This window comes from Plecotus auritus, assembly GCF_963455305.1.
Source record: "Plecotus auritus genome assembly, chromosome: 7".
In the NCBI taxonomy this organism is placed as follows: domain Eukaryota; kingdom Metazoa; phylum Chordata; class Mammalia; order Chiroptera; family Vespertilionidae; genus Plecotus; species Plecotus auritus.
In genome coordinates, this window is record NC_137774.1 from 23,666,724 (window position 1) to 23,680,984 (window position 14,261).

At 45.3% G+C, this 14,261-nt stretch overlaps 1 protein-coding gene across 1 annotated transcript; it reads right to left on the minus strand.

Moving 5' to 3' along the window:
* Positions 1 to 329: 329 nt before the first annotated feature.
* On the minus strand, positions 330 to 8,558 carry CHCT1 (CHD1 helical C-terminal domain containing 1; the record flags this gene model as incomplete). Its single annotated transcript, XM_080681593.1, has 6 exons — positions 8,471 to 8,558; positions 6,497 to 6,598; positions 6,062 to 6,237; positions 5,506 to 5,605; positions 4,661 to 4,856; positions 330 to 415 (listed from the first exon to the last, which is right to left on the minus strand). The coding sequence occupies exons 1-6, from the start codon at positions 8,519 to 8,521 to the stop codon at positions 330 to 332; spliced, it is 711 nt and encodes a 236-aa protein (XP_080537719.1). The 5' UTR covers positions 8,522 to 8,558.
* Positions 8,559 to 14,261: the final 5,703 nt, after the last annotated feature.

Genomic DNA, 14,261 nt, shown 5'->3' on the forward strand with positions numbered 1-14,261 from the left:
GTCTCCCCACTAGAATGTGATGGTCCTTGACACAAGTGACCACTTCTTATCTGTGTATGTGTGGGGCACCTGCCACTCAAAAGGTGGCTGGCAAATGTTTTTAAATAAAAAAAATGAATAGTGCTTGTTAGCTAAGTAAAATAGACCTGTCTTAAGGATGCTTATTTCCCATCCCATTTATGCACAATTAAGACCCAAGCATCCTTTTGATAAAGACAAGTTTATTCTTTCCCCTCAGGGGTCCCCACCTCCCCAGGTGCAGAGGTCTGAAGACAAACATGTGCTCTGGGACCCAGGGCGAGCTGTCCCTCTGCCCCAGCCAGGTCTTCTTATGGGTCGGTCTCTGGGGTTTCTGGGCCTTCCTTAATCCTCTTTCTCTTGAGTTTTGGTGTTTGATGAAGTTTCCTTAAAGAACCTGAAAAAGGGAAGGTCAGAGACAGCTCTGATGACATCACAAATACTAAGAACTTCAGTATGTAACATTTGGGGAGCAGTGGTAGAGATCTAAAGAAAGGAAAACAAAATCTTACTTCCAACCTATATCCCTTTTTTCTCACAGAAATCTGTGGGTAGTTTACAGATGCGGGATTCTCCCCTAGCCACAGAGTAAGAAAATGGCCTGCCCATTGCCTCATGAGAGAGAACCATCAATCAGCTGCCTCCTGCATGCTCCTCCACTGGGGATCCAGCCCAAAACCCACGCATGTGCCCTGATCAGGAATCGAACCAGCAACCTCTCGGTGCATGGGACAATGCTTAATCAACTGAGCCACACTGGCCAGGGCAAGACCCATATTTCTTGACATCTGGCTACAGACTGATTCCTCCCCACTCCTCTCTCTGTTTCATGCTCCAGTTCCCAGTGCTTTAGTGCTGGACTGTTTGCAAACACCATTGCCATTGTTTTACTTAAGAACTGACATAAACATGGTGCCAAAGAAACACCATGCACGTTACCTTTAATTGCACGGATAAAACTCAGTTCATGCCCTGACTGGTTTGGCTCAGTGGATAGAGCGTCAGCCTGCGGACTGAAGGGTCCCAGGTTCGATTCCGGTCAAGGGCATGTGCCTTGGTTGCGGGCACATCCTCAGTGGGAGGTGTGCAGGAGGCAGCTGGCCAATGTTTCTCTCCCATCGATGTTTCTAACTCTCTGTCCCTCTCCCTTCCTCTCTGTGAAGAATCAATAAAATATATATTTAAAAAAAACAACAAAAAAAAACTCAGTTCATCATGGGGGGAGGGTGTCCATCAGATAGTATAGTATGTGTTTTCTTATGTAACACATACAGGAAGAACATAACCTTATCTCTAATGTCTCCTAGCCTCCTCCAAATTTTATTTTTAACATGAATTCATCCAGACTTTTGATCCAAAGTCCTGTTTATAGATAGAAGAGCAAGCTTAAAAGATGCCAAAAGAAAGAAACAAGAAAAAGTGGAACATTCTGCTGAACAATAGCCTGAGCTCTTCAACAGGTCAGGGAGTAAGAAAGAGGTCTGTTAGGGTAAAAGAGACTTAAGACACATAGCCAGGTGGGATGCATGAAGTTTGGGAAGCCAGTGCAAAAGACTTTTGGGAAATTTTAAATATGGAGTATTTAATCCAACAAATAGATTAAATGAAAATATTGACATGGAAGGTTGATAAGTTAACTGAAGAACACAAGTTCAAATCCAAAGTATATACATTGTAGTCTTGGCCAGGTAGTCAGGTGGTTAGAGTGTTGTCCCAATACCCCATGGTTTTGGGCTCCAGTCAGGCCACATACAAGAATCAACCAATCCAGAAACACCAATCAGAAAGGATATATGCACCCCTATGTTCATAGCAGCACAATTTACAATAGCTAAGATTTGGAAACAGCCTAGGTGCCCATCAGCAGATGACTGGATCAGAAAACTATGGTACATCTACACAATGGAATACTATGCTGCCGTAAAAAAGAAGGAATTACTACCATTTGTAGGCACTTGGATGGAATTAGAGAACATTATGCTAAGTGAAATAAGCCAGTCAATGAAAGAAAAATACCACATGATCCCACTCATTTGGGGATAATGAAAAACATTATAAACTGATGAACAAAAAGATAGTTACAGAGGCAGTAAAGCATCAAACAGACTGTCAAATTACAGTGGTAAGGTTAGGGAGAGGTGGGGGAAATAAGAGATCAACTGAAGGACTTATATGCATGTATATAAGAGTAACCAACGGATGCAAAACTTTGGGGGGTGAGGGCATGTATGGGAGTGGGGTGGGGGTGGGGGGCAATGGTAAGATATGTACACATATAATACCTTAATAAAAATTTGAAAAAAAAAAAAAAAAAAAAAAAAAAAAAAAAGAATCAACCAATGGCCCGGATGGCGTGGCTAGGTGGTTGAGCGTGGACCTATGAATCAGAAGGTCACGGTTCGATTCCCTATCAGGGCACATGCCCGGTTGCAGGCTTGATCCCCAGTGTGAGGCATGCAGGAGGCAGCCGATCAGTGATTCTCTCTCATCACTGATGTTTCTATCTCTCACTTCCTCTCCCTTCCTTTCTGAGATCAATAAAAAAGAAAAACAACCAATTAATGCATAATAAGTGGAACAACAAATGTTTCTCAAGAAAAAAGAAAAAAGAAAACCCCCACAAAAAAAAAGTGTATACATCGTGATCTCATTTTGGTTAAAATAGATGTTTTATATACATAAAAAAACATTTGGTAGGTGCTAGCTGTGGTGATGACAATGTGCTGTTTATATTTTCTTATTTTTGCTTATCTGTATTATCTAACTTTCTATGATATGCTTGTGTTTGTAGTAATAAAACATTATTTTAAGAATTGCATGAAAGCCAACCTTCTTAACCTACCATACAAGGGTTTTTCCTGTTACTTGTATCTTGTACGTCTCCATCCTGCTCTGCTATCCACCTCTATACCCAGACGGTCTGCTCATTGCCCCTCACCTCTGCACACACCTTGTCCCCCCTCGTCTCCTCTCTTCCCCACTTCCTCTCCTTATCCCTTTCTTTAAAGCCTGTCCCAAATTTACCTCCTCCAGACAGCCTGTCCTACCTTTCCCTAAGGCCTCAGATTGGTCCTTGGTAAGAGGAGGATAATAATACTGAGCTCCTCAGGATGCTGTAAGGCCTAAGTGAAATTATGAGATACATAATTTCCTCTGATTCATGGATTCCTTGGCCTAGATCCGTGGTCGGCAAACTGCGGCTCGCGAGCCACATGCGGTTCTTTGGCCCCTTGAGTGTGGCTCTTCCACAAAATACCACGGCCTGGGCGAGTCTATTTTGAAGAAGTGGCATTAGTAGAAGTTTAAGTTTTAAAAATTTGGCTCTCAAAAGAAATTTCAATCGTTGTACTGTTGATATTTGGCTCTGTTGACTAATGAGTTCGCCGACCACTGGCCTAGATCATCTTCATGACAGACTGGTCTTCATTCCATTATAGGTTCCACTTCCCCAATTTTAACTGTAGGCACCGGGGCCAGGGGCCCACACAGAGCCCAGGCAGGATTCTGGGTCTCAGTAGCTGCCTAACCCGTGCTCACTGCACCTGACCTGCTCTCCCACTCGGTCCAGCTAGACTAGGGGACAAGGCCCCGAGGGTTGCTGATCTGCATTAGCCCCAGCTAGCCGGCCTTCAGAGGGAACACCTGGGTCCAACTTAGGACCATGCTCTGAGGTCCTAGGGAACCCTATTTGCCTCTACTTTCTACCCCAGGAGCTAAATAAGAACAGCTCACTAGCCCCGGGAGCCAGTTCCAGAAGGGTGAGGAGTGGGTGGCTCCAACATTTCTTTCTTTTTTTTTTTTTTTAATATATTTTATTGATATTTTACAGAGAGGAAGGGAGAGGGATAGAGAGCTAGAAACATCGATGAGAGAGAAACATTGATCAGCTGCCTCCTGCACACCCCCCACTGGGGATGTGCCTGCAACCAAGGTACATGCCCTTGACCGGAATTGAACCCGGGACCCTTCAGTCCGCAGGCCGACGCTCTATCCACCGAGCCAAACCGGTTTCGGCTCCAACATTTCTTTGCACCTCACTGCACAGAAGAGGTCTTCATAGGTTCCAACCATGGCTGGGGCTCCTTCCATTGAAGAGTCTCTGTTCAGAGTCAGGCAGTGCAGTCATCGCCAGAGCTGCTGGGAAGGCCATTCTCTGCCCTTCTGGGAATGAGCGCCCTCCCTTAGCCCATACCCCACCCAACACCTACAGTGGGTGTCCTGCTGCTAGGCACTTCCTGGGAGTCCCCACTCATGGCCACGAGAAACAATCTCTGCTCTGCATCTGGTCAGATGGCAAAGTGCCTTCACTTAAATGTTAACTGAAAAATGCAGAATTCAAAACTGTATGTATCATGAGAGGGGGAAATTACACAGAACACTGAGGGAAACACACCAAAACAGCAATAGTCATGGCCTCTGGGTGCTGGTGATTTTCCCTCTTCTGCTTTCTACTTATCTGTGCATCTCCTACTTTCTATAATGAGCATACCTGCCAGGAGGGGGAGGGAAAAGAGAGAAAACCAAGGGGAGAAAGGGAAGGAAAATGGACAGAAAAGGAAATGCAGGGTTGAGAAGCAACGGAAAGGAGGGAAGTGGCAAGTGCCCTCCTCCAGGCACTCTCCACACGTCCAGTGGGCATCACCTCTCCTCACATGGACCCTGGACCTTGGCTCCGCTAGCAGGGAGGCCTCGCCGCTGGGGGCCTGCATCTTGGATAGCCTCTCCTTCATGCCGCTGATGTTACCGTGCAGCCCCCAGGCGCTGCAGAGCTTGGGCAGATTGTCTTCCTGGTCAGCCAGCAAGCAGCTCTCCGGAGCGTCCAAAGGGCAGAACGCTGCCTGCAACAGGGACAGAGTATTCAGAGAGTGTGGAGAAGTGAGGGGCCCGAGTTCCACAGTGCCAGCCATGCCCTTGTTGGGACTTCTGCGGTCTGGCTGCACCAAACCTCTGCCTAGCCAGAAGGATGGAGAGTCACGGATGCGGCAGAGAAAGGGTCATGGAGACATGGAGGCCAGGCTGCCGACGGTCTGTTCCTGGGTGGTTCTTTACTTTGAGGTAGGTCCTCCATTTCTTTTTTTTGAGTTACAGGGTTTTATGTGTTTGTAGTGAAGCAATTTTTTAAAACGTCCTTTGCAAAATTAAAATTGAGAGCCTGAAAATATCTTTTCCTGGCTGGTGAAACCCAGGAATTGCTAAAATGGCAGCTCCTCGTGTTCAGAGGAGGAATCACTGAACCGATCCACCCACTGGTGTTCAGAGGAAGAGCCGTTGACCCAGAGAGGAAGAGGGTTTGGTTAAAGCTGCACAGCTAGAGAGTATGCAGTCGGGGTGCGGGGGGGAGGGCGGGTTGGGTGGGAGAGTCGGGGCATGGTTGGTTAGAGCAGGGCTTCCCTCTGTACCAGTTGTGTGAACCCTGCTCTTTGAACCCTGCGTGCACACCAACCAGCCCTCAGCGGGGCCCAGGAGGAGCTTTCCCGAGCCTCTCACCAGGAATTTGGTGTTCTGGTTGTTCTTGGTGTACTTGTAGAGCCTGAGAAGCTGCTTTGCCTCCAGCTCCGAGAAGAGGGAGACGAATCTCCAGAGCATCCTACAGGGAAAAACCTGAGGCTGAGGGAGGCAGAGCACAGCCCCTGTCCCTCCAGCATTTGTCTTGTGGCCAGGACCCACCCAGGGAAAAATGGGCCACGGGCTGTCTCCTTGGTTTTTGGTTGGGGGAATGGAGATATGGGGATTTTCAAGACTTTGGATACCTGTGCTGGTGATGAGCACCCACACCGCACAGAACCTGTTCAATCAGGGATCACTGTCCTCAGGGTCAGGAGAGTTTTTTTGTCCTCTGTGTGTACAGCTGTGGTGAATCAGTGCCGCTCTGAGTGACTAGAGAACCCTGTTCTTTCCCCCCCATCTTCCCCATGCTCACTCCAGCATCCTGACTCTTTCACATCAAGATGAGGGACTAGGGGATCTTGACTGAGGTGTGATTTGGAATCTAGAGGGGTGACCCAGGAGTGGGTGTAGGGGAAGGGCCAGGAGGCTGCCCTACTTCTTCCAGTGCTTCATTTCCCAGGCTCGGCAGTAGTGCTTCAGAAAGGTGTTGATGTGGTCGCCTAGGACCACAAGGCTCTGCTTCATATACTTTAGCTTCTTCTTCTGGGGAAGGTCCTGGGGCAGGTACAACTTTCGCAGGCACTTCTTTAATGGCCTTAGACATTCTTTACACTGAGGAGGCAACAAGAGAAGTGAGGGGCCACATGAGAAAAAAAGAGGCAGATGGGCCACCCCAAGTAACCCTTAGGACCCAGGAAGGCTTTACACATGTTAAGTGAGGAGGCTCCAGTCAATGTCCTACCCCACTTCTTTCTCAAGAGTGTGACAAATAAGGCAATGAGCTATGGGTCTGAGGCCTGCCAATTTCTGGCCCAGGTTTCCTGATGTGTAGGGACCAGGGAACAGGGTCCTGGGACGGCCCCTTACTCACAATTCTGAAGGTACACTGGTCCAGGCCCTTGGCATGGCACACAAGTAAGTCTCCAGCGGGGATGGTGCTGGAGCTCTTCTCCAAGCAGGGTACATCCATCACCTGGGGGGAGACAGGGGCAGTGGTCAGCTGGGGGGGCTTTTGCTCCTGAGGGGCAGTGCTGGACAATCACTGAATCAAATGCTGGCCAAAGCCTTTCTCCATTTTCCCTATGACCTTTTCCTTGACCCAGCCCTGAGACAAGTGAGTCCTGGGCAAAGAAACCCATCTCTGAGAACCCCTGCTTAGAAAACCTAGAATGGCCCAGGCAGTGTGGCTCAATGGTTGAGCGTCGACCTATGAACCAGGAGGTCATGGTGCAATTCCTGGTCAGGGCACATGCCCAGGTTGTGGGCTTGATCCCCAGTGTGGGGTGTGCGGGAGACAGACATTCAATGATTCTCTCCCATCTTTGATATTCCTCTCTCTCTCTCTTTCTCTTTCTCTCTGAAATCAATAAAAATATATTTAAAAGAAAAAGAGCCCTGGCAGGTTTGGCTCAGTGGATAGAGTGTTGGCCTGTGGACTGAAGGGTCCCGGGTATGATTCCTGTCAAGGGCACATGACTGGGTTGCAGGGTTGGTCCCTGGTAGGGGGTGGCGAGTGCAGGAAGCAGCCGATCAATGATTCTCTCTCATCACTGATGTTTCTATCTCTCTCTCCCTCTCCCTTCCTCTCTGAAATCAATAAAAAATATTTTAAAATAAATAAATAAAAGTGAATAAGAAAATAAGAGTTAACCTAAAATAAAATTTTAAAGAGAAGAAAACCTAGAATGCCCAACTCATTTTTAAAAATAATAATTAAAGCGTAGTCCAGTAGCTAACTTTTCAAAGCTCTAGGTAAACATTAACTCATCTTATTCACTCACAAGTTCTGTGAGCTTAGATATCATCATCCCTCCCTGGTTACAGATAAGAGCACCAAGGCACCAGGGGAGTTAAGTCACTCCTTGGAGGAATGAGCAGGGATTCCTTTACTCATTCCTTCAGCGAACATTTGTTGAATACCTAAGTCTCAGGCCCACCTCTTTCTGTCCCTAACCCTAAGAATCATGCCATGCTGCCTGACTGGTGTGGCTCAGTGGATAGAGCGTCGGCCTGCGGACTGAAGGGTCCCGGGTTCGATTCCGGTCAAGGGCATGTACCTTGGTTGCGGGCACATCCCCAGTAGGGAGTGTGCAAGAGGCAGCTGATCGATGTTTCTCTCTCATCAATGTTTCTAACTCTCTATCCCTCTCCCTTCCTCTCTGTAAAAAATCAATAAAATATATTAAAAAAAAATTAAAAAAAAAAAAGAATCATGCCATGCTAATGGGCACTCAGAAAAAATGTGTGATGGTGAGGGTAATGGTGAGAAGGAATTTTCTGACAGCAAAAGTGGGGCAAAAAAAAATCTAATTAATGAAGATAAAGTGACTTGAAGGCAGAGCACAGAATTAGATTGACATGGTGGAATTTGCTCCTAACCTTATAAAAGCCTCTCAGAAAAGTGAGTGTTAATTCCTGCCTGTGTTCAGGGGGAACAAGGAAGATCCAGGCCCAGACCATTCTGAAGGGAGAGATCAGGGAATGGGAGGTTAGTAGACGGAGAGGGTCCAGGCCCCAGAGACAGAGGACTCTGGCTGATCAATGTTATAAACATACACCCCACACAACCACACACACACACACCACGAGATCCCTTGTGTCTTCATAACCGACAATCACCTTACCAGGAATCTTCCCATCATCTTGCCAGTAGTATATGTCCTTGATAAACAATTTGAATGAATTAATCTTCTCTTGTTCTTTTGGTTTCTTGTTAACTCATGTACCTCACCAATTTTCCCTCTTCTCCTCTTACTTGAATTTCATAGTCTCTGTTTTCCAAAAACAGCCCCTCCAGGGCCCTCCTTTCCTTCCTCCCTCCCTCCCATCCCCAGCCCCACTTCACCTTCTCTTGCCGTTTGTCCTCTTCATCCCCTTGCCCATCTGAGGACTCCATCTCAACAGGTGTGCCAGTGGGCTCCAGAGTGGCACTCCTCCCGTGCCCCCAAGCTCTGACCTACTGCTCCTGTGACCTCAGTGTCTCAGGGAGTGGGCGGACTGGCTCCAGAACCCCGGGCAAAACCATGGCAACGGTCAACACAGAGTCCAGTGCCCCTCCCCCACCCATCCCTCATTCCTAGGGGTGGCCACCAGCCTTCTCCTTCAACAGGGAACTGGACCAGGGAAATGAGCACTATGTGCTGGGAAGACCACGTGTGCTGAGTGAGCAGCTGGACAGGGGGGGCCGGCACCCCTTTTCCCAAGAGACTGTCAGATGCTGTTGATTTTGAAGTCATTTTCCTGCGTGTGTCCCATTCATGCCCCCTCAGGCACACCGTGGGCTTCCTGAGAGTGAGGACCAGGGTTTGTAACATTCCTTTCCGGATTCGGAACAAAGGACTAGAAGGTGCCCTGAGAGAATGGAATACAGTAGCTCTCTATTGAGCTAGAGCTTCTCTTCTATGGGGGAGCCTCCGGAAGTTAATAAGCGTTGGGTGCTGGTTGGGTCGTGGTGGTGTTTTTAGGGGTGTGTACAAAAATGCTAGCCACCATATACTACCTCAGTTAAGCTTCCCAACAGTCTTCCCTGGGATAAGGTACCAGTGGTGACCCCATTTCCAGAAGAGGAGCCCAGACGTAACTTGCCTTAAGTCCGCAGCCACTAGGTGGGGCCGCGCTGTCAACCTGACTGGCCGCTCTGGTTTTCCCCACCGCTCCGCCCTCGCCCTCGGGGATCGGGTGAGCGTTTCCGTGGCCCGCCTGGTCCGTAGGTCCTCGGGGCCTCCCTCGAGGACGTGGCAACGGCGCCCCCACGCGTCCTTCATCAGGACGCACGGCGGGTTACTGAGACCGTTGCAGCCTTCGTTTTCTTACTGAACCCGCATCTTCGTCTCTGGAACGCTCAACTCTGTCTCCTGGCCCCTGCCATCGTGTCCAATGGGTCCAGGGTCCCGTTCTCCCCACCCAGTTTGGTCCCTTTTCTCCCCTTCCTTAGTGGGCACCGGGTGGGATCGGCACCGGCCAGTGGAGCAGAAGTCAGGGCTCTCCCAAGCCTTCCCTTCTCCATCTGACCGGGTACCCACACATGAGAGGGACTTTGTGGCTCTTACATACAGGACAATGTGGCTTTGCCTGCAAACTGGAAGGTCTGTTCTCTGAGCATTAATTCAGAATTATTTTGCAGCTATTAAGAAGGATCATTATATTGACAAGGGTGAGGGGAAGGGGGCTCCCTTATACACTTTATTGGGAGTGATAATTGGCAAACAATTTATGTAGCAATGCAAAATGTTAAATGTGCATTCCCTTTGATCCATTTCCACCAATTAGTCCTAAGGAGAGAAGATGTAGGAGGGCTGTTACAATGGTGACAATTTAGAAACTACTGAAGTGCCATCAATGTGTGTGTTGCATGCCATTGTGTAGGGTCTGACTCCTGGCGACCCTGTGAATGAGAGTGATGTCCACAGTGTTCTGTCCTCAAAAGCCCAGCTCAGTTCTTGCCTATGGCTCCTTTTATGGGTCAATCCACCTCATATTTGGTCCTCCTCTTTTCGTGCCCCCTTCTATTTTCCCAGCTTTATTGTCTCTTCCGAAGAACCCTGCCGCCTCATGATGTGCCCAAAGTAGGACGGCTTCAGTTTTGTCATTTTTGCCTTCAGCCATGTTTCAGGCTTAATTTGCTCTAGGATCCACTTGTTCATCTTTCAGGCAGTCCATGGTATCTGCAGAGCTCTCCCCCAGAGCCATATTTCAAATGAATCCTTTCTTTCCTATCTTCACTGTCCAACTTTCACATCCATACATAGTAACTGGGAATACAATGTGTGGATGATCTTAACCTTGGTCTCCAGTGACATATCTTTGCTCTTGGTGATCTTTCCTAATTCCTCCATTGCTACCCTTCCAAATCTTAGCCTTCTCTCGATTTCTTGGCTGCAGTCTCCATTTGAATTAATGACTGAACCAAGGTAGACAAAATCTTTAACAATTCCAATGTCTCCTTTGTCTTTGCTAAAGTTGTGTATTTCTTCTGTAGTCATGATTGTTATCTTATGGATGTTCAAATGCAGTCCTGGTTTGGCACTTTCCTCTATCACTTTCATCAGAAGTAATTTCAAATTATGGCTACTTTCTGGCAGTAAGATTGTGTCATTTGCATATCTTAAGTCATTGATATTTCTTGCAACAATTTGTACTCCTTCCTTGAGTCTAGCCCAGTTTTTTCATTTATATTCTTTACAGATTAAATAGGGAGATAAAATGCACCTGTCTGACACCTTTTTCTATAGGAAACCACTCTGTCTTTCCGTATTCTGTCCTGATAGTGGCTTCCTGTCCATAGTACAGGTTACACATCAGGACAATCCAGTGCTGAGGCACGCCCATTTCTTTCAGAACAACCTATAGCTTATCATGATCCACACAAAGGCTTTACTGTAGTTTATAAAACATAGACTAAACTTATTCTGAAATTCTTTGGAGCATTCCAGTATCCAACCAATGTTTGCAAATTTTTTACATTTTTATTTTTATTTTTCAATTACAGTTTACTTTCAATATTATTTTGTATTGGTTTCAGGTGTACAACATAGTGATTAGACAATCATATACATTACAAAGTGTTCCCCCCAATATTTCCAGTACCCACCTGGCGCCATACATGGTTACTACAATGTTATTGACTATATTTTCTATGCTGTACTTTACATCCCTGTGACTACTCTGTAACTACCAATTTGTGCTTCTTAATCCCTTCTCCCTTTTCACCCAGTCCCACCAACCCCTCCCCTCTAGCACGCACCAGTCCACTCTGTGTGTCTGTGAGGCTGTTTCAATTCGTTTATTTTGTTCTTTAGATTCCACATATCAGTGCAGTCATATGATATTTGTCTTTCTCAGACTTATTGCGCTGAGCATGTTTGCAATTTGATCTCAAGGGCCTCTTTTCTGAATCCAACTTGAACTTCCGGCATTTCTTGCTCCATACAAGGTAGAAGCCTTTGTTGCATCACCTTGAGCATCACTTTACTTGCATGGAAATTAGAGCAAATAGTTACTACACTCCTTGGCATCTCCTTTCTTGAAGATTGGGATGTATATTGAACATGTCTAGTCTGTAGGCCATTGTTTTGTTTTCCATATTTGTTGATGTATTCTTGTTAGGATTTTGTCAGATTCAATCACTGTGGCTTGAAATAATTCTATTGCTATCCCATCTACTCCTGGTAATTTATTTCTTCCCAATACTTTCAGGGCAGCTTTAATTCACCTTTCTAGAATTACGGGTCCTTCCTCAGAGGAATCTTCTTCAAAGATATCTGCCATCCTTTTGTCTTTTCCGTGTAAATTTTTGATGTATTGTTTCCACCTTCCCTTTATTTTTTTCCTGATCAGATAATGTGCTACCTTGTTGGTCATTCGGCATTCCTAGTTTAGGTCTGAATTTCCCTTTTTTTCTTGAATCTTCTGGTAGAGATCTCTTGTTTTCCCTCTTTTGTTGCTCTCCTCCATCTCCTTACTTTGACTATTGTAATAGTTCTCTCTATCTCTACCTGATAGTCCTTGAAACACTGTGTTCAGAATTCTAATCCTGTCATCAATAGGAAAGGGTAAATAAACTGTGGTACCCATACTTAAAAACACTACTTTATTAAATATTAAAGTTAAAATTAATTTTAAAAATACTTTACTTTATTAAAATACTGCTAGATATTAAAATACCACTCTATGCAGATTTTTGGAGCTCTTTTTTTATATATTTTACTTCATTTGGCTAGTCTGTGTAGCAACTTCCAGCTGCCCCAGAGTGCATGATCTCCAATCAGTGAGACTGCTGTGTTCTCCCATGTTCTGAATTTATGATACAGAATGTGCCTCTAGGCGGAAAGCCAGGGCAAGTGTAGAACTCACCTCCTTTGTCTTTCTTCTCTCAGTGATGTCAGTTCTGCACTGCCTATTGCCAGTGTCTGAAAACAGTTGCTTTGTATGTTTTGTCTAGGTTCCTAGTTGTTTATGGTAGGAGGGTAAATCCGGTGCCTTTTTTTTTTTTTAATATATTTTATTGATATTTCACAGAAAGGAAGGGAGAGGGATAGAAAGCTAGAAACATCGATGAGAGAGAAACATCGATCAGCTGCCTCCTGCACACCTCCCACTGAGGATGTGCCCGCAACCAAGGTACATGCCCTTGACTGGAATCGAACCCGGGACCTTTCAGTCCGCAGGCCGACGCTCTATCCACTGAGCCAAACCGGTTTCGGCAAATCCGGTGCCTTTTACTCCATACTGGTCAGAAACAAAAGTTCCTCCATTTCATGGTCATTTCATTAGCATAAGCCAGTGTTTGAAATAACTGATTTGACAAATGGAGTTTGGAAACTTAGAAGTTCCTCAGCTGAGGTGACTGCATTAAGATTAGTGTCAACCTTGGGAGCTTTTGTGGGCAGCTAACAAGCCTGTCCAGGTGACATCTCACACTCCAATTTCTTATACAAAATGATTATTTCACAAATGTTTATTGAATAAGTGAATTGCTGAGTGAACATAATTAAGTGTGTGTTTTTTTCTAGGATCCAAAAGAATGGCCAGACTGATTTGTTCTATCCTAAGAATTTACTAATTCCTTGATCGATGAGTCTTATGGTAAAGAAGTTGTCTAATCACACTCATCTTGAGAAACAAGACTAATTTATCAAAGAAATGAATGTTTGCCATATGTGTGGGTGGGCAAAGCTCACCAATGTTCTCACAAAGGAAAAATAACTCACAAAATAGCAACACACTTCAGTTCATACTTTATTTTCTAATCCATAGTATAAGTATAGGTTATGAAATGATTCTGGATCTAGATTGCCTGGGTTCAAATCCTAGTTCCATTAGTAACTAGTTATAGTTATATGACTTTGGGCAAGTTATTTAAATTTGTTGGACCTCAATTTTCTTCATCTGTAAAATGGAGCTATTATTAACAGAGGGCTGTTGTAAAGATTAAATAATTTAATAATATATGTAAAAGGCCTTAAACCAGTGTCTGACACAAATAAGAGATCAATGAGTGCTAGCAATTATTATTAAATTATTGAAGAGGATTTCCTTGATTAACAGTCTCATAAATGAACTTTATATATCTTTGGTATGGCTAATACTTACTTTTTAGGTGACAAGGGTTTCAGAATAATCAGCTTTGAACAAGTAAAACTGTTTACATGATGTCCATGAATAAATTTATTAAATGGCTAGCATGTACCTTTTAGAGGTACTAACAGTTCCTAAACTGGGACTTTTGCTAGTGATTATTCTTTGTTTGGGGACTGTGACACTATGGCTAAAAAGACCTGTCTTCTATTTGAGTGTCCTTTTCAAATTGGAAACATGAGAAGGTTGTTTGTTGGCAGCCACTATTTTTAGAGTTTGTGTTCTGAGAGCACAATGATGGTGCTTCAAGGGAGCTAATGCAGTCTCTTTTGTTAGAATGAGGCAGGTGTGCATCCTTTTCCTACAATTTCTCTAAAAGCCAAGCCACACTTACAGATGTCTTTAGTATGGTAGGTAACACAAGACAGGCTCAGCACGGCCAAATCTTCCCTCTCAAAGAGGGAACTTTCCCAGACCTGCTCTTTAGGGAAATGGGATGTGAAGAAATGTGGGCTGAAGTGTGGGAGGTGATGGTGTCTTCTTGTAGACATCCGGGCAAA